Raw genomic sequence first — 26638 nt, forward strand, 5'->3', positions numbered from 1 at the left:
GCATTTGCCTGTGTGAGAGTTTGGCTGGGTCTGACTTTGCGTGTGATTGTGCATGCGTGGCATGTACATGTATGCGTGTATGTGTCAATCTATGCAATACCATCCTGAATTATTTCGCATCTGAGACATAATACTGCAAGTTAGTTCATGCATGTCATGCACTGACCAAAGTGACATAGCTGGATACTGGTACGGTATGCGATGTACAACTTCTGGATTATAAAATCACACTATGTGCAATTTGAGCGATTTGTTGCAAAAAAACGGTTCTGGAGCCGGAATTCAAATGCCGGAAAATGAACTGAAAGAATCTGTTTTGCCAGAAAGTGTGCTGGTTTGCAAGGGTGCTGGATAAACAAGTGCGGGATTAGAGAGGGACGACTGTGGTGGTGTTTTGGCCCACAATTTTGGGAACATTCTTGTTTGGAGTAGTGGATGGATTTTCATGAGGGCAGGAAGCAGTGCACACCGTAGCCGTGGGGGATATTTGGGTGCATGTTCATTCTGACAGTCAGTTGCAATGAAACGTTTTCTGCCCTCAGGAAGGTGAAAAATTATTTTTAAATAATTTTGTTCTTCACTAGTTTGAGGGAAAGAGACAAACGGGAAAAGTCTGAAGAAAAAATTGACTGTCACCACCATACCAGGACTCGAACCACATAATTTTGTTCACTACAATTCAAAAGTAGTAGTAGTGAACACGTGTGATGCCACCTCGTGAATGTGTCGTCTCAATGATTGTGTCTTCTTGACAAAGTTTCCAATGCAGAGTGCACACACAACCCACCTACAACTTGACTGTACTGTTACTTGTGCTGTCCAGCCCTTACAAGTCTCTTTACCCGGGTGTCGTCTGCCGTGTCGTGATTCTAGTTCTGACTGTTCTTAGCTGGTATGCGGCATGGGTTGAAAAGACTCAATCCAAATTGGACCACGGGAGAAAGTAATCTGCAGCAGTGTTATTATTCAAGCAAGTTATTGAGCTTATAAGCGCTGAACTGGTTTTCATAATATATAACAAGTAAGAAATAAAAAAAAGTCAGTGACCTTTTCTAGTCAAATAGAAGAGATCAACGGAGTGGTACTGGTAGTGCACGGTTCCAAAATAAAATAGAAAAAGGCGTATTTACAGCCCTAGAAGAATATGATATCAACTCAATACGGTCATATCAACGTTCAACATGACTAGTCCTTGTTAGCACAGCATACGTGCCTGCATGTTAGGGATAGGAAAGCAATGCTAGGAATTAGAAGCCTAGCCTAAATCTCAGTGCCTAACACAGCACTGTACACACCAGTATTATATTCCGCTAGTGTCACAATGAATTAGAGCAACTTAGAATGCCCATCGCAGAACTGACTAGACCAAAAGAGTCTGCTCACTGAGATTATTGCATATCAAACATGTGTTGCCAGGACTAACGTTTGGACATATTCCTATGTTCGGCAAAACTTCACATACCTAATGCCTATCGGCATATTCGGACCATTTTGGGAGAGAAGTCAGTTATGTAGAAAACTTATCTGAGATCAACACACTTTAGCACACTGTAGCATACTTAAGAATAGGTCAAAGACCAGAGTTGCAGAAAGAAGTGCCCGCTGTTTCTGGTGAAACACACTAATCTTCATTTTCCGAGTCACTGCTGCTGGCACTATTCTGGTCACTATTCATAAACGTTGAATTCCTGCGCTCCAGTTCACACGCCGTAGCTAGCAGTGCCAGTCGGTCGCCGGTTACACGACTGCTGCATTGGTCAATGGCAGGCCTTTGCGGTGTCTGCTGTACGTCAAACACATCACACGAATCCGCCGGGCAGCGTGCTACCTTCATCGGTGGCGAAGAGTCGTCGGATGCAGAACTATCTTCAGACGGCCGTTTTCTTGACTGCGGCATGGGCGGTTCAATTTGAGTGCTAGGATTGCTTGGCGCTGACTGGCTAACTAAAGAGTTTGGAGTAGGTATAGAAACATACAGGTGCTGTCCAGCTGGTGTTTGCATTGCTGCTGGCCTGTAGCACTGGAGATACGGTGATGGACGGTGTGGAGTACTAAACCCAGGTGCTATCTGAACCATGCCGCTTTGGTTGTACGCCGTCATCGTTGTCGGCGTAGCCATTACGCTACACATTGGCAGAGGCTGAGGTACTATAGTCGACTGCTGCAGTCTCTGAGCTTGTTCTTGCTCGGCATTAGTGTTCATGTTATTCCTGGGTGGGTCACGCTGTGCTGATGTGGGCGTCACTGGTATACTAGTGTTAGCATGGGGCATGCCGGCGTGTGCTGCCACCGCAGCAGCAGCAGCAGCAGCTCCAGGTGCTGATGTCTTCATAACAACAGGCCAGCTTGCCATACCCGGAGCAGCGTTCACAGGAGTGCCGTGTTGCTGTTGGTTGCTCGGTACGCAGGCTTGATACGGTGTCAGGGCAGCAGCTTGACTGGCTTGTGCGGGATAGCCAGTTTGGACAAGGCGCTCAGCTAAATCCAGCACGTCCTTGGAGAATTTGCGCCGGCCGACAAGCTGATCAAAGCATTTAGTGAATTCTTGCATGATCCCTTTCTGCACACACAGATTGTGAGAAGACCAGAAGAGAACAACGTAGAATGTCAAGCAGTCTCTTTGAAATCAACAACAAGTGATTACAGAAAGTGGTTGCAAGAAGCATTGTATGAGAAAACCACTATGCTCTTAGTCTCACCTTTCCTAGCTTGCTGACATCAAGGTCTGTCATTTCCTGCAGTCTGACACCTTGCTCCTTGATGCAGTCATTGATGCCCTGGCTGCGTTTGCGTTCGTTCAGATTGGCCTTGATACGCTTTTGTCTTCGTGCCTCCATCTCCCTAAAATGATGCAGAAGGAGCACAGGAAGAAAAAAAACACACACACTATTTTCGTAAGCTGGCAACAGAATGAACCCACCAAGGGAAAGGGTCATATTCGTACACCAACTAATCCTACGGCATTCTTCAATGTCTGCAGTTCCCCTTTGCCAGTAAAATTAATATCACCCATGAAGACTAGTGCGTATCAAACAAAGGAATCCATTTCATGCAGCCTTGCTTGGATGCAGCCAGTGAGGCCACTGTTGGTGGTGGCATCTGCCTGCAGGTACTCCTGTGCCACTGTATGGATATCCATGGTGTGTAGATCATGGCCGGGTGTTGTTAGCCACACATACACCTACACTCTCCCGCTTCATATTCCGGATACAGCCACATGCAGGCTATTTGCATCTTCCCCCATGCACCCCTACAACGTTGAGACATCAGACATCAGCCTAATAACCAATTGGCATCCAGCAGCACCAACTCATCTTGCCGCTGTGCAACTGGATAGTAGATCTACGTTCTAAGCTAACTCTACTCGCAAAGGTGTAGAGCTAGAAGTAAACAGGACGTCTCGCAAGTGTGTATGTGCGTGTGTGTGTGTGCGTGTGCGCGCGCGTGCGTGTGTTGCGTGTCACTAGCGACGCACGCTACAACTCTACACACATTCTAGTACTTGAGATTTTACGTGCACGTCAAATACCTTGTCTGCTAATCAGCTGTTCGATGGGCTTGTCTCGCTCGCGATCTACTCACCGACTTGATGGAATTCGAATGCATTACGGATGTGGATCGCGCGCCAACTCAAGAGAGAAGAAAAAGTCCCACCCCGGCAAGGCTAACATCAGCTGACACCAGCTTCTACCCGAAAAATGTTTCAGTCTCAACGCAACACCGGCAAGTAAGTTAGTTAGTTATTTGCAACCATCGATTTCTCTCCAAAATCAATCACATCAATGTGAGGTGAACACCCAAGTGCTGACAACTGTGAACAGCACGCCACAGACCTAAACCGCATAAGGAAAGCATGATGTAACACACGGAACTCTGGTACACGCTGCCTGACAATGCCCGCATGAGTACAAGTGTGTGAGGCGACAACAATCAACTCGACAGAAAAAAGCTGCCTACAACCCGCACTACAATAGTCGTGTTCCTGTTCCTACTGCTGCTGTTACTCCCTCGAGGCCAGCCCATGTTAGGCTTGGTCAGGCACATGGTGTGGTAGCGACAGTGCCACACTCCATCAGTCCATGTGCACCAGGAACAGCAACCACCCGGCACAATGCTCTCGTGTCTGACACAACAAGGAGATGCGATCCTCTCCGATCCTCGCAACGTCCATATCGTGCCAAGCTAAGAATAGCTGGGACGCCTTTGGAATTTCTTCATCGCTGGATAAGCGACTCGAGCCGCTCAGGCACGTCAGCTGATCTAACACATTCACACATGCACGCACAAATCGGCTAGCGGGCCTAGAAGCGGCACATTGACAGCTGCTACAGCGTTCATGGAGCGAAGCTGCAGGCAGAGAGCTCACAACCTAAGCACTTACGGCCCCACTGCCATCGCCACCGAAGCACTACGCGACCAAAGTGAGAATGGCCATATCACACACATACACACACGCACACATGGTACGAACGGAGCGCGGGAGGCCTAGGTGTGTACTCACTCACCTTTCGCAGTCTGTAATATCATCGCCAGTTGAGCTTGCCGTGGAGAAGTTTCTTTTGGCAAGTGCGGCAGGTTTCCTTCCCGGTGGTGGCGTCTGGCTACAGTCCACATCTCTGTCGCAGCCTGCGTCGTGCAAGTCCTCAGATCCTTGCCGCGTTATGTCCACACAATGGCCAGCGCTCGAAGACAACAGATTCGTAGCGTATGGTTGGCCTCCGTTATTCACACAGCCACTATTCCAATAGTGACTCATGCCCTCCAGTTCACGTTCAGGTGGTTTAGTATCCATTGTCATCATCACGATCTCGTTTTATTTTGATTCGCCTGAGAATCACCTTTTCTCGATCTCAAAAACGGGCACGCTCTCTCTCTCTCTCAGCTGATCCGCAGCAACGTGAGTCGTGACAGGATGAAACAAAGGCGATTGAATGAAAATGGCGTGATCCACGCAATTTGCGGAGTCGAGCTGGCAGACTACCTACTCTCCAAATGCCTAACAGCTTGGCAAGGCAACGAATCTCTTCCCCGATCTGCACCTCGACTTACTAGCTCCTATCACAACACAAGACTCAATCAGATTCACTGCACAGGACTGTGTCAGTGTGTGAGAACCACTGGAATTTTTCTGGCGCAGAAAAATTGGCGCTAATCCTCCACTGGTCCTTGAGTGCTCCGTGTGAGTTACTCATCGAAACGGTCACTAGTGATATGAAGCCTGATCGCGCTAAAACTCGACCAATCAGCGATCGTCTATACAAGAGAGTCACGCGAGATCCATCAGCTGACAGAACGATGTTCACGCGATCGCCACATCGTCATCGCGCCAGGTATGCGAGCACTTGCGTTTCATCGGGTAGTAGACTGGTCAGGTCTGGCAGTGGCATGCGCGCTGCATTTTTGTAGTAAATCGTAGCGCCTTTTGTCCAGCTAGTAGCGGCGGTACGTCCGCCATAGCCACATACACACATCATACTGCTCTACGACGCGTAGCCGCACTTTGGACGTCGCAAGTCCTGCTGCAAACGTTACTTTTTCATGTCCGCCGCCCGCTTTCACAACTTGGTCACGCTTGATCGCATGAGTGCCCATCCAAGAGGCTTTCAAAGCACGTTCTGAGTGCAGAACAATGATGGCGTTTTCCCGCTGCGTATCTTGGCGAGCATCACAAACTCCATGGAGTGTGCCAAAAATAGCTCGTGCCACGTGCACAATGCACTCAGCGACAGACCACGATTCGCGCTCGTAGTATGTAAAGCAAGACCTGGTCACCAAACTACCCCAACTATTACTAGTGATAGGGTCCATGAGGGGCTGGCTAGCCTAGTGCCTCTCTACTATTAGTATTACTATTATGGTAGTACTTGAGAACGGTTTTAAATTTTATTCGCAACACCATGAAGTAAGAGTCAAAGCAAAAAGACAACCCTGGTACACAATCAGTCATGTAGTACTAGTACTACTACTACAGTAGATCTACGTCTACGTGTCTCACTACGAGATCCTCTCGGACTAGATTTACTGACCATCGATACTACCGACTTGAACTCCGAGTAGTGATTAGTGACTTGTGCTGAAGTAAGAGTAGCCCTGGTCGCTAAACTAGGCATAGGCCATGAGAGACTGGCTAGCCTACGAGTCTCACTAACCACGTCGTTATGTTACAAGATCCTCTCAGCGTAGTGACTTGTGCCGAAGTAACTTCGTCCAACCTCCACGACTAAGACTGACTGTACAAGTGTTGTAATACTTAGACCGCGTCTTAGTTACGGAGATTGCTGATTGGGCCATGGATATGGTAGGGAGTTTAGGTGGTTTTACTTGGGAGAGATTTAAGTACAAAGGTCTGTTTTATCTGAAAGACCAACATATTACAAGACTGCAGAGAAAATTTCAGGTCAAAATTCCAAGGGATACCAAAGTTATGGTCTTTTGAAGTTCCGTGCTATTCACACTATACGTGCATAGTCTTTACATTGAGGATATGGCACATGCACTGTTTTCGGCCGTCCATAGCAACCAGCATGGCAACGGGAAAAAAAGCTCAGATTGCTTAGATTTTCTAGTTGCTTGATTGCCCCCCTCCACAAAACCTAGGGTTACCGTCAAAATTCAAATTTAACGGCCAAATTTTAAATATGGGCCTTAGCAACCACCATAGCAACCAAGCGATTAATGCAAGAAGTCCACTAGAAAGCGACATACTTGGAGTACTAAAGACCACAGATCGACAAATAGTAATACAGCAACGGGACAACAGTACCAACACATGCTGCAGGCTACAAAGCACTTCAGTTCACCAATGCATGGCAGTGCAACCAAAAATTCTACAAGAGAGAGAGAGAGCGAGTATGCGCCGGCCATCAACATTGACAGGAAAACGCAAAGCAACATGGTCCAATTCAACACCAGCAAAAAGCACAGTGGAACAAGTAGGGTGTCAAAGTGAAGACCTGGGCTTGCTGGGAACAGGGCACTCAGCGGAAGCAAAGAAAACTAAAGCAATATTAAATAGACCAATCATATTCACAATCACCGCACGCATGACTAAAAGGCGGAGTCGCACAACATGAGCATTGTGTAGGCGCACCAAGATCATCGTCATAATCAACACACACACACACACACTTGTACTTGCTCACTGCCAAAACTGGTCACGTGGGTCTCCCCGGGAGAGGGGAGAGAGACTCAAAAGGAATCTTGGAAAGATGACTCAATTGGCCATTGAACCACCCAACGGCCGACACCCCCTGAAATCCCCAAACTAGGGTGGACTTGAAATGATCCCACTTATGGGCTCACCACACCTCAGTAAGTGGGTGAGGACAAGGTGCAGAAAAAGGATTGACGGCATCAGGGTATCCGTCCCGGGATCCAACTGCAGGCACACACACACACACACACACACACACACACACACACACACACACACACACACACACACACAGAAGAATAAATAATTGTTATTGACTGTACAAATGTATAAACAGACGGAGTAGGCAGGTTCCTTCAACAGCAGGTCACTGGTTGGCAGTGGACGAGCTCGCTTCAGTGGCACTGCCTCCAGGTGTGGTGTTTTCACCTATCAGCTTCTTCAGGTTACTGACGAGTGTTGGAATCGGCAGGACACGGCCACCACTACTCAGGTAGAACAGCTCTTTCGCCGAATTCTGCCCAATAACAAACTTCCGGAACTGGAGCTGGGCCCGCAAGGCATCCCTCTGGCGAGTGACTGATGTCAACTTGGCCAGTTCCTCCTCGATGTTGGTCGTGCCTGTCCACAGCGTGTATGGCTCAATGGCCTTCGTCAATTGTTCCTGGCGAGCAATGTCAGCCTGGCGCTTAGCCTCCTTCTCCTTCTGTTTGCGCTTCAGCTCCGCCAGACGATGTTGCTGGATGGCTAGCCTTCTGTCCTTAAACTGCTGGCGAGCAGCTGGGGCAGTTGACCGAGCAACTTCCACTAGCCGGGCATGTTCAGATGGTGGCAGAGATCGGAGCCAATCGGTTGTTTCATTGTTGGCAAACATGATCATACCCTCCAATGCCACCGTTGCCGCATTCGGTTTCTCACGTTTCAGGCGATCCAGCTGGGCGAAATCTCGCTCGCTAATGGCATTAGTCTTCTGTACCGAAGCAGTTTCAGTGGCAAGTGTTGGCGCATGATGGTACTTCCCACCCGGTAGATGATCCGCCAGTAGTCGTGTTGTGAATGCTGCCAGGGTAGAACACAGGTACGCTAGAATCTCCAGAGTGAGGGCATCAGAAACCTCCGATGGCTCGACAAGCGCGGTGTAGACATCACAGACGACGGACACTTTGGCGTCGGAGAATGGCCGAGCACTGCCATCTAACAGGTTGCTTGCGTCAGTAGACCACTTCAGGAGATTGCTGTTCAGCTCAGTGTAGTACTTGCTGACCTCGAGAATTGACACCTTCGGGTCTTCCAGCAGGCACCACAACGGACCAATGACCAGCTTCGACAGCAGACCAAGCGCTCTAGCACCAGCCACAAACTCTGCCACACCCAAATCAGCCTTCACGGCACGTAACAACTGGTTATCCCTCACAGTTACCTCCGTGAGAAAATGCAACATTTTTTCATGCAGGTAATACACACCAGCACCATTCCTGAACACCACATATGACCTGTTTCCTCTATACTCCTCCAGGGGCAATTTGGTGTTGGTTTCTGACAGAAACGCGTGAAAGTCAGCCACACAACCAGCAGCCTCATCGCCATGCCTTTCAAATGCCTTCGAAGCTGAATAGATGAGCCGTGCAACGCCACCATTCCCTTGCCACGTGCCATGGAGAAGTTCAGCACCAACTCGGACATCTTTCCCAAAGTGTGCAACCTCCCACAATTTCAGAGCAGCTGTGCAGCTATCGGCCAAGCCAACAATATAGTGCATACCACAATAAAAATTGTTGACCCTTCCCATGGTAGCCTGCTCATCTTCACTGAGTTCTTCCCAACCATCCACAACATCAGGCAAGATGTCCTTGCGGTATTCCTCCAATAGAACATTGTAGGACTTCTGAACTACGCACCTGTCACTCATTGTATTCTTCGTGTTCTTTACAATGTGCTTTGCTACATCGGTCTGGCCTGAAGCAGATGCTACACTGTCAATGTCACCCAGAACTTGCTTGAACATTTCAAACACATGCTTGGCTGTACCATTTTTCATTTCAACCATACCCAGGCTGTATGCTTTTTCATTGGTTGCCAGCTGGAAGCTCTGAAAGCTGGTACCCTGCTTCGACGTGCCATCACTGTGGCTGGTTGTGAACTGAGCATCAGAAGCGGTACTAGCTACATGCAACTGTGAAATTTGCCGTAACTCTACCAACATCTTGGAGGCAGTAGCTGCAGATGGAACTTCCGAAATTCCCACATTTGCTAAGCGCAAAACTGAACGTATCACAGACCCAAGATTCCACACACCCACGTTCTTTGCAAGGAGGTCATAGCAGCACTGACGCACCTCTGGTGTGTATTCACCATCCACCTTCGCTGTAATGTGCTGGCACTGCTGCATGGACCGTTCCACATCTAACTCAGCCTGTAATGCACTCACTGTTCTCTTTAGTTCCTTCTCCCTTTGCCCACAAGCAAGAAGCTCTTCTGTCACGTCACTCACGGCAGAACTTGTGCTGGAGCTCTTAGATTTCTCGTATGAAACTCTGCAGTACACATTGTTGAGCTTACGCCTGAGGGTTTCGACTGTTTCTAATGCACTGCCCAACTGCTCTTCCAAATCTTCCTTGCTCTCCTCCTCCCCCTCCACTCTTTCACCAAGCCTGGCCAACTGGTCATCATACTTGATCAACTGGTCATCTCGGCGGCGTAATTTCTTCCCAAGATTCCGAATTTTGCTTTGTGAAGCATGCAACCTATCCTGCAACTGCAAGGTAACTGAGTCTTCAGTTTGCATTGCATCCACTGCATGTCCTTCACCCTGTGCTTCAGAACATATCTCACTGCCACTGGTATTTCGGTCAACATCACCCATTCCATCTTCACTACTAGTAGTACCACCACTACACGCATGCACAGATGTAGTGCCAGAATAATGCTCTGGTCGTGTTTGGCTTTGAGGGTATGCAAATTCCTCACTGCAGAGTGTGGACAGAGACTTGTGATCGGATGCTTTGAGCAGCTTGGTTCTGGCTGCCTGAAGCCGTCTCACCTTGGCAGTGAGGGCGTTCGCAGTACAGGACAGCAACGTTTCCTCGACCGTTGAGAGCCAGGTATGGAGGGCTGACCACGGCAGTTTCTTGCTGGTCATGAACGCTGCAAGCTCAAGTACCAAGCCATTGGACACGGGTGTATTTTTGTCACCCCTCAGCCTTTTGGAGCGACGACGGCCTCCATCGAACTCACTTGTAGCAGCGTCCAACAGCAGTTGCGTCGTAAGGCCAGCTTCTCGGCAGTACTCGCCAGGGAAATCCTCCATTACGGCAATACACCTATGCAGACGAACAATGCAAATTTCAAATTTTTGAATTTTTGTACACAGGTAGATACGAAAGAAGAAATTGCAAAACTGCTCAAATCGGCTACACACTACGCTACCCAAGTGAACGTACCTTCATGAAGTCGACGACGTAGAAGACGATGGCCACAGTTTACAAGGCGTACACCACAGCTAACTGCTTCAAACAGGAGAATATCATGCAACGTAAAACTGAACCACACCACCACTCTGAAACGAAATGGGCTACGGAAACAGGACTTGGACTGTGAAGAAGCTGTCGAACAGCTGCACGCGAACGCGTTGAACTGAGCACTGCCATTTTACGCAGGAAGGTGCATGCGCTGAGCAATCACGCGTGGCTTGACGTGTGCCATCACGCAATACAAAAATACGTGGAGTCGCGGTGTGGATGAATCACTGTCAAAAATCACGTGACTGAACACCCTAGATATGGGGGCAAGACTGTGACTGATGTAGCAGGCACTGGCAGGATCTAGGAGGAATGAAGGCTGAAGGCGCAAGGATGCCAATGGGGTCATAAGAGTTCACGACGTGAACCCCACATCATGTCAGTGTCACTGACTCAGGCTATACTGCCATTGATCGACGACCGATGCCGATGGGAGGGTGACTGTCTGTGCCATGCAGCTGAAGGCATGCCATAACTTTTACTAGTTTTACCTAGCCCAGCACTGCAGGCTGTGCAGCGGCGAAGCGCACAAAATCACCTGGTGAAAGCCGCGTGAGCACCTGACCCGGTGTTTTTTCCTTGTTCTGTCAAATGTCCCGAAACGTGTAGCGGCCCAGTTTTGACCACTAGGTCTAATGCCAGCATTTGTCAGCTTGCTTTTCCGTCACAGAAAACTCACTTCTCCCGTGTTCAACAGGCGCTACTATTGGGGTGGAGTTTGTTGCTACTCTCATTACAATAGAAACGCGTTAGGTACCGTCCATCGGTCGTGCAATATTGTCAGGCGGGGTGACTTCCTCCAAAGATGATCTCTTGCTAAGCAAAGTATCGCACCCTGACGAAAAGCATTGAAGTTGGAAACCTTCTCTCATATCTTGTGGCTAGGTGAGCGCGTTTAGGTGCGCGATGATGAAAAAATTTGTGAAGAAGAGACTTCTAATAGAGTTGGTTCGAAGGTAACTATGAGCGGCTGTACCTTTCAGCCGACAGCATTTGTTACGCCTCTAGCAAACCGTATGATGACATCTTTTGCCCCAGGGTACTAGTAGCTGCTCTTCGATGGTAGATGATTATCGTATCCATTCTCCTCCTCTTTGTCAACGAAAGAGAGATCCGTCAAAGAGAAGATCAAAGGCTTTCTCCGACCACGAAACGGTCGAGGACGCATTCCTTTGACATCTCCAATATCCATGTTATGAGTGTGTCACGAAAGGGTCTTCAAGGACGACCTACTGTCGGCCGGTTCAAGAACGCTGATTTCAACAGAATGGGTTACCTGGGGAAAGTAGAGTGAAGAGCATGACAGAGTCTTGCAAAAATAGCACTTCAACCTTGCAAACGTGGGAAATACATGGAGTTATTGCATTCCACAACACGATTAATTAAAATGGTAATAGAGGTTGGAAACAAACGGCATAAAAAGTAGTAGAACGAACAGAATCCTCCCCTCCCCTCAGACAGTCCAGTAAACTATCGGACTATGGTGGAGCAGGTGGCGTGGCCTCTTTGTAAAGCAGAACGAGCAGGAACAGATGGGGCAGTCCACCTTCTGTGTCCTTGTTGATCTCTTTGTACATAATAATATATATTCTGCTTGATGGATGTCATGTGCAGCTTATGCCACACACATCATGGACAACAAGAGTGTACAGTCATGTACATGTACATGTGTACATTATGGACTCTCTTTCTGGGAATGCGTGAGTGTATTCTAATTATTTGCATACATGTATGCGTACATGACATCTGTGGTGGTATGTGTGGTCTCAATACGTGTGGCTATCCTCTTTATGTGATGCGTGAAGCTACATGTGCATGACCAGAACACATGTACACTGTACACTGTAGACTGTAGACCATCCACGGCCACACAAGCACTGAGAACTAGAATGGGGTGAGAAATATTCGGCCGATAAACAGGAGGTGCATATTGCACCATGTACAGGATACGATACCAAGTACGATACAACACTTGATATCAACTAATGTTACTTGACTACCATGTACCGTGTTGTTATACATCTATGTACAAACATCAAGTAATAGTTTACACCGTGCAAGACGTGACGGCCAACTAGCAGCACATCACAGTTCCATGACGTGACGGCCAACTAGCAGCACATCACAGTTCCATTCGCCTATTGCTACATACATGTATCAACTACTTACTTCATGGGATGTTTGAATAACGTCCCTTGTGATATACTTCATGTGCGGAGACCACTTCCGCTCCTGGACATTGCTGATGACTAGCCACTGGGAACAATGACTCCCATTGTGCATTGGCTGCTAGTGGATCGTCCCGAACAACCCGAGACATGGCCCGGGTCTTGGCGTGAAGCCAGGATCGTCACGGTGAACATCGGCGTTACTAGAACCTGTGTTGCCACACCTGCCGACATGTCGGTAGACTGCCGATTTTGGAGGCTTGTCAGGACCTGCCGACAATTGACCTTCTCCTGCCGACAATAGCCCTGAAAAGTCCGATTTTGACCTTCTTGGTCTAGAAAACATGGTTCAGATTTTTTTGTTTTTTCTGATCATCACGAGTATTTTCCATAGACAGCTCTCTCCTCAGGTGCTAAGCGATATCATCGTCTGGCTCGAGAAAACCTGGAGTCATCAAGCAAAGTAGCTTTTATCCAACTGAACAAGACCGGGACACTCAGCCTTCGAACAATTTGAAGTTCGATCGGACGCTCTGACTTTTGTCAGTACGACCGTACTCGACTCATACGCACTGCACTTGCACTCGTGCCAGTGCACCGGCATGCGGCAGTGCATGCATGCACACGTAGATCTACTCGTACGTAGTCGACTAGTCGTAGTGTGCAGTCACTGCAGTGCCCCGCATATCGCGCATGCACTCGGCCCAGTGCATGCAGTGCATGCACGCGGCCCTGTGCATGCAGCGCCAGTGCCAGTGCAGCCAGCGGCATGCGGCAGTCAGTGTGCAGTGATCCGTAGATCTACCCGTCGCGCTTTGGATCGCATCCGGATGCTAACTGGGCCAGTCCGATCGAGCGTGGGCCATGCAGTAAGTCTACTTTTTTTTGTAGAACTCTCTGTAGCAGTGTCTGTACACACTGTAGGTCACACGATACGTGGATAGTCGATACCCGATACTCCGATAGCGCTAAGTGTGTCTTTCTTCTTTCATGCACTGGCGCCATGGCACAAGTCATAGATCTACATGACATACATTGTATGCTGTGTTTGCATGCATGCACCAGGCTGTATACAACGAGTCATGTACAATCAGACTGATGAGTGATGTACTGCATGCACTGCTACGCGATCCGGTGCATGCACAAATAATTCAATACAAGTACAGTAGTCAATAGTGTAAACTGAGACTTTCGCTGACTGTTCATGCGGTACTGTATTCTGTAGATCTAAATAGACTGAAATACTAGTAGTCACTACGTGGCAGTGCGCATTTAGGCCGCTTGTCCTAGCAATAGATCCTGTCAGTGCTTTAGTCTAGACCATCTTATTCTACATGATGCAGACAATCATTACCGGTACATGTATTCATAATTCTGCTCGGACAAGCCCGTGCCGGTAACACCATTGACATTCGCAAAGTCGAATACAGTACCTCGAGCCCTTCAGTCACGCAGTGGTGTCCCGCCCTGGCCATACATGATTCAGTCGTAGATCTGTCTTGCTTGCTTGCAACGCAGCTAGCCAAGAGGAGCAAGAGACGTCGCCCCTCCACGGCTCCAGACGTACGACCTGCGAGGCGAAATGGGTGCCCCGCCCTGTCACAGTACCGGTAATACAGTCATGTTCAGTACGATTCAGTCACAGGAGTCGACTCGTATGACTTGCGGGCTTGGAACACAGCTAGCCAATCGTCTTCGGACATACGATATCACCCGCGATGTGAAAAGAGCATCACACACGTACACTGCCACTGGATATGTCGCCCATTGTCGGTATGATGCAGCCCACCAGGCGCAGGTGTACTGCACCATACTGGCGATGAATAGATCAAGGCAGGAGTAGGACTTTTGTGGTGAAAACAGCAACCAAAAAAACATGCCAATGATGCAGCGCGCTGGTGCTCTGCAGCGTATAAAGGCGGAGTTGTGTCCTTGTGAAAAGTACCAGATGCCGGAGCAACGAGACTTCTTCTTCCTCTTTTTGTTTTGAGTCGGAGGTGATGTAGTTGACTTGTGTAGCGTAGCGTGCTGAGAAAGAAATACCGATAGTTTGCTTTATCAGTGTGATGTCTAAGTCTGACTCTGACGGGGAAGACTCCCCGCCACGTCCCCTAGCGAAAAGGAAGAGAGTAAAATGGTCCCAGGCTTACATGAAGGAATGGGAGGCCGAACCGGAGTTGTCTGGCTGGTTGACAAAATCCAAGCGGACTGAAGGAAAGGCCTTTTGCATAGTCTGCTGCTGCGACCTTAGTTATCACAACGGCGGAGTCGCTGACTTGAAGAAGCATGCGGGGCGGGATGTCCACAAGGCCAATGTCCGAAGTCGGGAACTGCATGGAGATTTGCGCAAGGTGAAAGCTGGCCCGAAGCAGCGAGATGCCATGTCAGTGGCATGCAGCAACGCTGTTTTGCAGCTGGGTTTTTTCCTCGCTGAGAATCATCTGGCAATTGCAACTGCAGACCGCTTGACACCGCTGATAGCCGCTATGTGCCCGGATTCGAAGATCGCTGCAGGGATGAAAGCTGCGAGGACCAAGATGACGGCCGTGGTGCACACAATTGCGGAGGATATGCACTCCAACCTCCTCCAGATACTACGAAGATCGTACTTCTCGATCATGCCCGACGAGTCCGCGGATGTTTCTGTACAAGAGCAAGTGGCTGTTGCGGTCAGAGTGTTCAACAGCGATGAGGGCTGTGTCCGAACCTACAGCCTAGGCCTGCGTCCCGTGGACCAAGCCAATGCAGAGAGTATTTTCGGTATCATCTCGTCCATGTTGGAAGACGGTGGACTGAGCTGGGACAATGTCATTGGGTACTGCTCGGACGGTGCCAATGTCATGCGAGGGTCACGCAATTCTGTTATGACCCGGATCCTTGCCAGGCAGCCCCATGCGTACACCCTCCATTGTGTATGCCATGTTGCACAGCTGTGTGCACAAGCTGCGTGCGATGCCCTGCTACCGGATAATTTCCAGGACTGGCTTCAGCGTGTGGCGTACTTCTTTGACCGGTCTCCAAAAAGAACTGCCGCCCTGAGGAAGGTGCAACAAGAGTATGATGTCAAGCAGCACAAGCTAGTCAAGCCTGCGCCGACGAGATGGCTGAGCCTGCATGCATCTGTAATGCGGATGCTGGAGCAGTGGGAGGCCTTGCTCCACTACTTTCAGTCGTGCCCGGATGTCTGCCAACTGCAAAACGTAATGGACTGGGTGTCATTGATGGAGCGACCAGAAACGAAAGCGTATTTGCTGTTTCTGGGAGAGGTTCTCCCATTGTTTGTCACATTCAACCTCAGTTTCCAAAGTGAAGACGTGAAGGTTCACTTACTTTCAAAGTCCCAGGCCCAGCTGCACAGAATGCTCCTCTTTAATTGCGTGAAGGCTTCCGCAGTACGTGGCGCAGATGGCAACGTTGATACGGAGATTCAGCTTGACATTTATGATGATGAGTTGGAGCTGTCAAGGCGAGACATGATTATTTCGGCAGACGCTATGGCATTGCTCGCCACATTGCCGGACGAACGCCGAAAGCGGTTTGCAACCAGAGTTCGCAGTTTCTACCAGACGGCTGTGGTGCAGGTCAGGAGAAGGCTGCCGCTAACGTGCCCAGTGCTGCGTGGGCTAGAGTTCCTTTGTCCTGTAGCTGGAAAGGACTGTGCTGCTCAAAGTGTTGCGGATGTGGCGCGTGCGTTTCCGCATGCTGTGAGTACCGGCAGCCTGGATGCGTTGGTCCGAGAGTGGCAGTGCTACCAGTGTACCACGCACAAGAACCTTCCCACGGAAGTTGACCGCTACTGGCATGCAATTGGGAGGCTAACCGGTATCAACGGCGATGCAATGTTCCCAACGTTGTCGTCATTGGCTCGTGCTGTTCTTGCTCTGCCACATTCAAATGCCGACATTGAGCGCCAGTTCTCAGCAGTGACTGCGGATAAGACGAAGACAAGGAATCGAATGCAGGAAGACCTTTTGCAGTCGCTGATGACCATCACACAGAATAAGTCCTCCCAGGGGTTCAGCCCGACGGAGAAAATGCGTGAGCGCCTGCCTCACCATGTTGCTGTCGCTGCAGGCCGTGCCGTAGGAAACCAGCAGCCCGTGGACCCAGAGACCATTGCTATACCTGCAGCACACGCAGTGCCCGAGCCGGAATTGTCGAGCAGTGATTCTGCGTCTCAGGCCCATCCACCCAGCACTGTACCTGCTAATGTGTCGCTGCCAGTCAATGCCGCACCTGCTCAGGAGTCTGTGCCAGCCAATGCTACGCCATCTATGCATATGCCTGCTGTTACTATCTCCAGGCGGATTTGGCGTGTTGGGCAGCTCTGTGAGTACTATTTGCCGATGGAATGCTCACAGAGTTGTATAGATGGCAGAAGTGGTAGCAGTGCTTGTGCAGTGATTGCTACGTATGTTGTGTCAAGAGCATTACGTGGCCAGCTTGAGTTGCCTGCCCCAGGTGCACCACCCTCGCCTGCATGCACCAGCACCTTTATCGGCTGCATCCGTGATGGAAACCGCACATACGACGCAGCTGGATTGAGCAGTGCCTTCCTATCTGTGTATGATGCGAAGGACCTCATGCCAGTCTCCCACGGTGTGTGCGTGATGAAAGATGGTGATCTAGGTATCCGCAACAATGCAGCCTGTAGAAGTGTGATGGAGAAAGCTGGCAACATGGCCATGAAGTGTGACCGCATCGTTGCTGGAGTGCTCGTGCACAACCCGTTGTGTATCGCCATTGTCTTCACACCACATGGCTTTGCTATTGTGTTCGACAGCCACCGTCACCGTGAGAAGGGACCAATGGTTGCTGTCCTGCGGCACAAGGCATCGTGGTCTGCCATGGGTGAGTTCATCCCGGGGCTGTTCCCTGGTAGCAAGCTGACTGACGGTCACTTTTGTATTCTGCAGGCATGTTGACTCATTTTGCTCTTCATGTAGTTGCATCTGAGTGCCAATTATCATTCTATTGTTGTTATTCGTTTGTTTAGTTTGTTTTGATTTCTTGGTTTATCGGGTTGGTTTTACTCTTTCAATTTTCATTTTATTTTTGGTGCTCTATTAAGCGCTATGTGGCTTATAATTTCCTTATTCTTCATTTTGTATTTTAGCGCTTTCTGGAGTTATCATTTTCGTTTTCTTCATTTTGCACCACATTATTATTTCTTGCAGATGTTTTAGTGCTAAGAAGAGGTTGGTGCGACTTCGGCAAGTCGGTAGGAAAAGCGTGAGCTCCCATGTAGGGAGCAACACACCCCTGTTTTAGTGCTACATGTAATTATTATAATATTGTCTTTTGGTTCAGTTTGTATTCTGCCAATTGTGTGCGTACATCAGTAACCCAGTGGATTTTCTGGTATGCCTGGTATAAGTTGCTTTCCACTCTACTTGAATAGTGAAATATGATGGTATATCCCTGATAAAATATCTTTTGTTAATAGCTATGCACAGCGTGTTAATGCAAATGGGTGGTGAGGTGGCAGAGGACATTGATTGTTATGTAGTGGCATGTGTGTGTAGATAGTGGCGGTAGCGGGATCGGGGGTCCGGGGGCGAAGCCCCCGGACGATGCATTTTAGTTTTGAATCCTACTGATATTTGGCTAAAATGGTGTGGCAACACTGCTAGAACATCAACCAGGTCTTGTGCATTGTCCACGGTGACATAGAGCTAACACGTAACAGTCGTCCTCAGTAACAGGTAGCAGACTAGGATGTCATCACGTGTTCACATACATGTACACGGCCAATCCACATTGTTGCTGATGATCGGCATCGGGCTGGAGATGTTCTGCCGTTGTCACATCATCCAGTTGATTTCGCTCGACAGTTCCTGATCGGGCGTGTCCAACGTGATCCAAAAACTGAGATTTCCATGTTACCCAATACAAAATATGAGTACACACACCACATCTGTGACTATGGAGTATGGATGTTAAGCGGGACTATCGTGGGTGGTGTGTAATACTGATAGAGACACCGACATCACTTGTCTAGACAACTCATCGCTAACTTTAGCAATGTTCCAAGTGCACATAGTTCACAGAAGGTGAAGTTCTTCAAAACTTCAAATCTCTCCTCAGTACCTGATGGCCACACCTTGCCAGGCTGTGGGAAGGACTCGTACAAGTTCGTGTTGGACCAGTGACCAAGGAACAAGAAGTCTTCAGTGAACTGAGAAGCGCCCCATTCCATGCTTTGTGGAGCGCAACCAAGTCCCTGGGTACCCCAGCGAACAGGTGACTGGTCGTGCAGCGATGGAACGAGTGTCTGTGCGGGCACGTCACCTTCCAAAGGGCAAGTAAGGTTGTGCTTATGTGAGCTTCGCCATGGTCTAATGGGCCAGTCGAGCCAAGAAACGCAGTCCATTATGAACGCGAGGCTGTATACACTAGCAAGTCACGTAACCGATCAGCGTAACGTCGTATGCAAAATTGCAAGTGCACACCCGAGGAGCTAGAAACGTACTGATTAGGTCACACTTAAAATTAAATGCGTTTAGTGTTAGCCCTAGGCCCTGGGAATATCTACACGTAGTATTTAGGACATCGTTGCTTAGACTAGAGAGAAGGTAACTGGTTGGTACTAGGCACACCTGCATGCAGGCTAGCTGCAGTATACATGTATTATTATATGGATGACACATGACTGGAATAGCTACTGAACAGTTCACACACGGGTCTTTGTCTTCCTGGCTGCTTCCACTTCTTAGACCAGTGGGTCTACTGGGCATATTAAATGGGGGCAGTGGTGTACGACAGAGTGATTGAGATAATCGAAAGGTGAAATCTAGGCTGGACATTTCACGCTGCATCACATGCATTCGATCTGTGGCTGTGAAGATTCCACAAGGTCATGTTGCCCAAGTGCTTTCGTGTACGAGGATCCATGAGAGGAAGATGTGATGCTGCGGCTCTGAGACTTAGGAGTGTGAGGTAGTGACCCAGGCAACGCCCATGGCAAAGGTTTATCCCCACGGATTATATTCCCGTGCTTGTTCATGGCTGCAGAAGAAGATCTAGACGTGCGAGTTGAACTCTCGTCCTCTACGGGCCTGCGAGCGTAACACTAAAACCTAATTACCGTGTCATGCCAGGATTTAGTATCCACCCTGAATTGCATGCGCCATGACTCTCACCTACATGTACATGACTATCTGCTCTACACCTTGCTACACACACTCACGAATCAAGTATGTTTCACTATCATTCTATTTGCCGCACAGTGATACACGTTTCCAAGGCCATCAATCAGGATATCCTCTAATGCCTCGGATTTATGTATCTCTGACTTACATTGTGTACCCTGAACTGTTCAACGTGTTGTTCACAGGCGCTACCAAGCCCACACCTCCAGTTAGTTACTTGAATTCACAATCAGTAACAACGTGGCACACTTCACAATAACAAAGCATGAACTCACCTGCGTAGATCTACTGCATACCGGCACCATGGGACATTATTATAGAGGAAGCTGCAAACATATCAGTGCGAACAAAAGAGCTCGATGTTCATGTACATGTGCAATAATGTGATAGGACTTGGTTGTTTCATTGTTGTGTGAGTAGCGTTATTGTAATCCAATATGATACGTGTAACACGATAGGAGCGAAATCATTGAAATCCTCCAGCGCCCCAGCTCGAGTTATCGCAAGGCATTTCTCACTCTCGCATCGCACTGTCGTGTAACGTATGGGTGGATGGGCCTCAAGGGCCACGGCGTCCTTGGCTGAACAGTGGCCAACTCAGTAACCCCATCATCACATTCGCTTCCATTATAATTGGGCTTGTAGCCCGTGTGTACTTGCGAATTCAAATAAAAATATACATCATGTACTGTATACACTCAATCATAATCATGATGATCGCTTTGTTGGTAAAACGTCTGACCCATCCCTTGCCCTTTAGTGTATGTGTTTCTAGTCAGTCTCAACTACTTGCAGCAGATAATGTGAAGCTTTTCCTAACCCTTTGAGAGCCGACTGAAAATTTAACACGAGCAAGAAGCGCACGAGGTTGACATAGTGCACACTGGACACATTGTTGCATAGTGATTCGAGTGCAAAGCACAGGATTTTTTTGTTCACGATGAGTATGCATCGAAAAATGTGCTTCGTATCCAAACCATCTGCGATGCACGTTTGAGCTAACCTTGTTGGGTCACATCTTGAGGCAGGATCCTTGTACCACAAACCTTGCTATGTGAGCATGCATAATGTTTTCTGCCGTCAACGAGTGGCATAATGATCGATGGAGGGGAAGACCTCGCACCACGTTTCCCACTGTCATTGACCAGTCCAGGGTCTGAGAAAAGTCGGGAAGTCCTTACGGAAGACTGGAGGCCTCACGAGTTACGCTCCGAGAGCTAAGGCCAGTAATGCACAACTGCCCTGATTGGTAGCCCTTGGCGGACGATGCTCGAAAAGCTGGCAGACCCATACAAACCTTATCATAAGGCTTATGGCAGGTACTTCCTTGAATTTTGATCCATGTTTGTATCCACATACCAAACATGCATGAAACATACCAGAAAGAGTACTAAATTCTTCACACTATTATTATTATTATTATTATTATAAAAGCGGCATTTCTTTTGAAGCTAGTGTTAGTGAACCTGTCCTAAACTAAAGTAAGGGCTGAACTGAGATAAGGCCGGAAAGCGGAGGCAGGTGTATTTGACACTGCTGGTTGATGGCCTAACTGTGACACACCTTCGTGGACGTACAGGTGCATCGTATTCTGTGAACTGAACTCAGTTATTCACTGAGAAAGCTGGAAATAGAAGTATCAAATCTGCCTGCATGGATGGCATGTTTTCCGTGTTAGTTACGGCAGCCTCTTACCTGGATCTCACACCTAGTCACAAAATGCCTCTGCATTCACGTGATTTAGGACCTGGCAACACCTGACCACAGTGTAGCACCTATCAGTATGAGAACTGTTGGCCTGTTTACGTCTTTACACATCTTGGAGCACGACTCTAGCCCGTGATGAGACGTCATAACAGATACGAGGTCAGGATACTGCCCGTAACTGCCGACTGCCGAGTGCCGATGACTGTGTCATTCCAACGGCGTGGTAGGTTGCATATTCTAAAACTGCTTGTGAGATATTTGACGGAAATCCTGAACGTAACTGTGCACTGACTGTGAGTCAATCTTGATCTGGTCTTGCATTGAGCTGCTGGAGTACTGGTAGAGCTGCTACACACATCATCATGCTACATTTACATGATGTAGATCTACAATACTACAGTCCATTATTTTTAAAATGATTTACCCATCATGGACGTCACATCATCGATGATCACGTGGAGTACCCTCTTCTACCGTTACCTGGTTACATACCTTCGCATGTACACTGACTGAAGTACTGAGTAGTGACTAGTGGTTTCAGAGAAATATTAAAGGGGAAGTATACCCTAAAATCAAATTTTCACCAGTTGTAGTCTTCTGGGTGCTGAGTGGAATGGTCTTGGTCCGAGGAAGCTGAGACGCTCCCTTCCTGCTTGAATCCCAATCGAACTCGCGCACTTCCACCGAAACTGGGTGACTGCGCCCTACTACATGTAGATGGGGATTTGTATGCAAAATGTCACTAAAAGCGCCATTTCGTTCTTATAAAAGCACGGATGACCGAGATTGGCCCATATGTTGTAGTCTTTTGGACGCTGAGTCGACTGGTTTTGGTCCGAAAAGGCTGCGATGCAGCGTTCCTCCTTTATTCCCAATCGAACATGGTTGAACAAGCGGTCACGTGCTCCTGGGTGCCCAAATCACCTGGTCACCGCGCCAGCAGGCGACAACTTTCACACCAAGGTTCAACTCGAGTTCAACTCGAGTGACAGGACTGCACCCAAAAAAGGTCAAACAGGCTAGTAAGTAGTTGTACCCTGCAGGCACGGTGACCAGCTGACTGGTGTACGCAGGAGCACGTGACCGCTTGTTCAACCATGTTCGATTGGGAATAAAGGAGGAACGCTGCATCGCAGCCTTTTCGGACCAAAACCAGTCGACTCAGCGTCCAAAAGACTACAACATATGGGCCAATCGCGGTCATCCGTGCTTTTATAAGAACGAAATGGCGCTTTTAGTGACATTTTGCATACAAATCCCCATCTAGTAGGGCGCAGTCACCCAGTTTCGGTGGAAGTGCGCGAGTTCGATTGGGATTCAAGCAGGAAGGGAGCGTCGCAGCTTCCTCGGACCAAGACCATTCGACTCAGCACCCAGAAGACTACAACTGGTGAAAATTTGATTTTAGGGTATACTTCCCCTTTAATTCTGTGACACACAGACAGTGGTTTGTCCGTTCACATGATTGAACACACCTTTACCGCTTTAGTAGTAGTAGTAGTTTACATGCTGCATGTGGTGTCAGGTCTTCGTCTACAACTTACTTAGCTTTTTGTTATTTTTTAATACAAGACTTACATGTATGCCTGGTTCACACTACAATGTAGGCCAATTTTTCGTCCGATGCTCCGACACCGACCGACATGAAATCGGCTGACTGGGCCCCATGCCATGGGTCGGACCTACAATAGGCTACATACACACCCACACAAACTTGTCGGAAATGTGTGCGACAACAATCTCCACACATTATTTTAGCGCAGACCTTGAGGATTTTTCGCACGATATCCATGAATCGGCCTACTTGTAGTGTGGACCAGGCATACATGTATAAGTGTGTGCTAGAGTTAGACATTTTATCAGTCGAAGTCAGCTAGCCCACATTACTCATTAGTGAATGTTCGCAGCCATTCCTCTGAAAATGTTTGAAATAATAAATAATAATTGCATGGTGTTCAGCTTTCGTGACTCACTATTGATTATTTCGACGACAATGTAGAAGAATTATTATTATTCCACTCAACTCTGGCCGTATGGTTAGAGGCTGATATTGATAATGGTTGATTGCTCCTTGTCGTCGCAGTGGCTCAGCTAGGTCGATGCCGGTCAGGTCAGGTATAATGACGGTAATAGCAGCTACATGTCGTAAGCAAATGTTCCCGTCGTTGTTCACGACAAAAGGCTGGCATGTTGCAGGCAGTTTCCTGCTCGTCCTGTCACCATACTACAATACTAGGTCACGGATGCTGGCTGTGTGGGAAGTGCAAGAACGTTATGCGTGGAAACTTCCGAATGTCTGACTGACAGAAGAAGTGAGTACTCTTGCCTGTGGATCATTGTTTTTCCGGTGGAATGGCGAGTTACCCAGTGCTAGTGTTGCCTCACTAGGGCCAATGCATTCATGTACATTTTCTGTACTCTAACGTGTTCTTCCTGGTCAACGATTTGTGGCCACCGGAACACTAATCAGCAGAGAACAGGATAGAGTATATCGGGTACAGTAGATTAATGTCCATAACTGGATGGAGTGGATGCTACATTTGTGTGACACTCACTCGTACTGCACGTGTGGCATTCACTGGCATACTACACGTACATGTACTGTCATGTACATGTATGACACTGGTACTATACGTACTACCAAGAGTACATGAAAACCAGAGTGTGCAGCTTGGATGGGGTGGCTGTCACGGCGGAATTCCGTGATTACATCATTTTAGTGATGTAGTGCGTACAAGCAGGATTCAAGCAGGTCTCTTTCTGCACAACTGCAGCTCAGTTGTACGCACTACGCCATTTCCCGCCTCAGATCTGCGCCAAATATGATGTAATCACGGAATTCCGTCCTGACAGACACCCATAGCAGAAAAGGCCCCAAGCTGCACACTCTGGTTTTCATGTACTCTTGGTACTACAAGTAGTACACGAATCACATCTACTTCGGCGGATGCGGATTATGCTCGCGAAATCATGGAATTATGCTTTCATGGATTCTCGCATTATGCTCGCGAAATCCTCATAATTATTATGCTTTTGGCACACGGAGATACATATTCACTTTGTTGTACTTATGGAGCCTCAAAGTTCGGGAAATTGTGCTTTTTTCGCACTTGCAAGTGGCCATAAGTACAACAAAATGTTACGTGAGTATCCCCATACCAAGGTGTCCATGCATGCTAGAGATCAACATGGAAAAGAGAAAACATGAATTTTCTTCTATTCATTGGTTGACAGGCAGGCACAGTGGGTTGGTCAAAGACCATGATTGAGAAACGAGAGGTACCTGATTCAAGTCCTGCCTGGGAGCGGTTTTTCCAGCCGTGCTGCTACCCACAGTCAACTGGGAACTTGTGGCCAGGCACAAGGGGTACATGGATGCAGCTAATGGGGTCGTTCTCGGCACTTGTGCCAGTGGTTGTGAGACTTATCCACTCACCCCCACCGTTAGGCGCTGCATCTGCCGCTAGGGTTTACCGGGTGTTAGCGGCCGTCGTGAGTTCCCTTTGGGAACGGACACGATAATTTACTTTACTTTTTTATAGGTCGACTTCTTTTCAAAAGATTTTTTCATTGCCAAATTAGTTTCAGTTACCTTTGAAAAATATCATGTCTTCGTGATCGCCGTACTCGTCCAACCGATGTCACCCTCACCCTGCGAATAATCATCTCTCCCGTAGCTCCACCTCTCTTTCCATCATGACCGAACATCAACTATACCTCTTCAAGTTTTTATTACTATTAGAGCAATATCCATAGCCTGAGTGCACAGTCATCGCTGCTAAAATCCAGAGGTCATGACTTCGTAACATGCACAAAGTACATGTACGCGGAGTTTTGCGGACTACCCGTCACTATCTCGTCCGCCCCAGGAGATATAAAGGCTGATTCACTCGCATCTTCTGCTACATGTACATGTACATGTACTGTATCAACGTGAGAAAGAACTTTGAAGAAGACGAGTTCGAACATACAATAATGTATTGCCATGATTTGAACCCTACTTTTCATTGAAAACACTATCTGCATGACCTCCGAACCCTTTACCATGCAGACCACCATCACTGATCAGGTGCATTGTACACAATTATTGTGTAGCCTATATTATATACTAGAATGGTGGTACAATCATGTAGTTATGCTCCCACCTCGGAAAGGAATGCCAAATTATGCTCCAAATTTTCAACCACCAAATTATGCCAATAATTATGCCGGCATAATCCGCCGGTGCCCAATCACATCGGTGCCACATTTGTCGTCGTTTTTTGAATTTTGATGGAATCCAAGTTTAGCAAAAAATCATACACATATCGTGCTTAAACCAGGCTGACGTGATCAAATGGTACCTGATTTAAACGTAGGCACGTAACTCATTATCGTAATTCTTTCAGTTATGCTAGTAACGGTTGGCACGTTTCTCTGAAAGGGAAAGAAGACAAAGTAATGTTGAGTTGTGCCAGTTTCTTTTCAAAGAGGTGCGGGCTATGAGACCTGGGAATATACTGAGCGGTCGACAGTGTTAGCTTTCCGTGAGATTCTCCTATTGACGTAATGTGTTGATTGGCTCTCGTTCGGGTGCTGGCGGTGGCACTGGACTATGCCCTCAGTTTCACATTCTGCTTTCCCGTGGAAAACTGCGATCCCATGGCTGCACAAAAGAAAGTTGTATTTCTCGCCGGCCGAGCGCAGCGAGATAGGCGAGAAATGATTTCTCGCGAAATATTTTCAGTTGCAAATATGGCATCTGGTGTGTTCTTTGTCAGTGTTGCTTCTTTTCCTGACTTCTTCAGTCAGTTTTGAGTCTCACCAGTGTCCCTGGCCTCCCACCCTTCATTTCTGTGCATATTATCATTGCTTTTTATCACTGTTTGTGGTGATGTGCTTGCCATGCCTACATGATGCATAATCACCATTGGGGATATACACCCGGTTTTTTTCCTCACA

The 26638-nt window shown here is 48.1% G+C and overlaps 2 protein-coding genes across 3 annotated transcripts; both read right to left on the reverse strand.

Annotated features, from left to right (window-relative positions):
* Nucleotides 1-944: 944 nt before the first annotated feature.
* LOC135808981 (uncharacterized) lies at nucleotides 945-13049 on the reverse strand. 2 transcript variants are annotated; one of them, XM_065322237.1, is made up of 3 exons: nucleotides 12841-13049; nucleotides 2700-2841; nucleotides 945-2560 (listed from the first exon to the last, which is right to left on the reverse strand). In XM_065322237.1, the coding sequence occupies exons 1-3, from the start codon at nucleotides 12843-12845 to the stop codon at nucleotides 1622-1624; spliced, it is 1086 nt and encodes a 361-aa protein (XP_065178309.1). In that variant the 5' UTR covers nucleotides 12846-13049; the 3' UTR covers nucleotides 945-1621. The 2 variants fall into 2 exon arrangements, with proteins under 2 accessions (XP_065178309.1, XP_065178308.1); XM_065322236.1 differs by lacking the exon at nucleotides 12841-13049 and adding an exon at nucleotides 4506-5157.
* Nucleotides 6332-11019, reverse strand: LOC135808980 (uncharacterized). The gene is made up of 2 exons (XM_065322235.1): nucleotides 10594-11019; nucleotides 6332-10473 (listed from the first exon to the last, which is right to left on the reverse strand). Exon 2 carries the CDS (start codon nucleotides 10458-10460, stop codon nucleotides 7521-7523), a length of 2940 nt encoding a protein of 979 aa, XP_065178307.1. The 5' UTR covers nucleotides 10461-10473; nucleotides 10594-11019; the 3' UTR covers nucleotides 6332-7520.
* Nucleotides 13050-26638: the final 13589 nt, after the last annotated feature.

This window comes from Sycon ciliatum, chromosome 2 (genome assembly GCF_964019385.1).
Source record: "Sycon ciliatum chromosome 2, ocSycCili1.1, whole genome shotgun sequence".
NCBI lineage: Eukaryota > Metazoa > Porifera > Calcarea > Leucosolenida > Sycettidae > Sycon > Sycon ciliatum.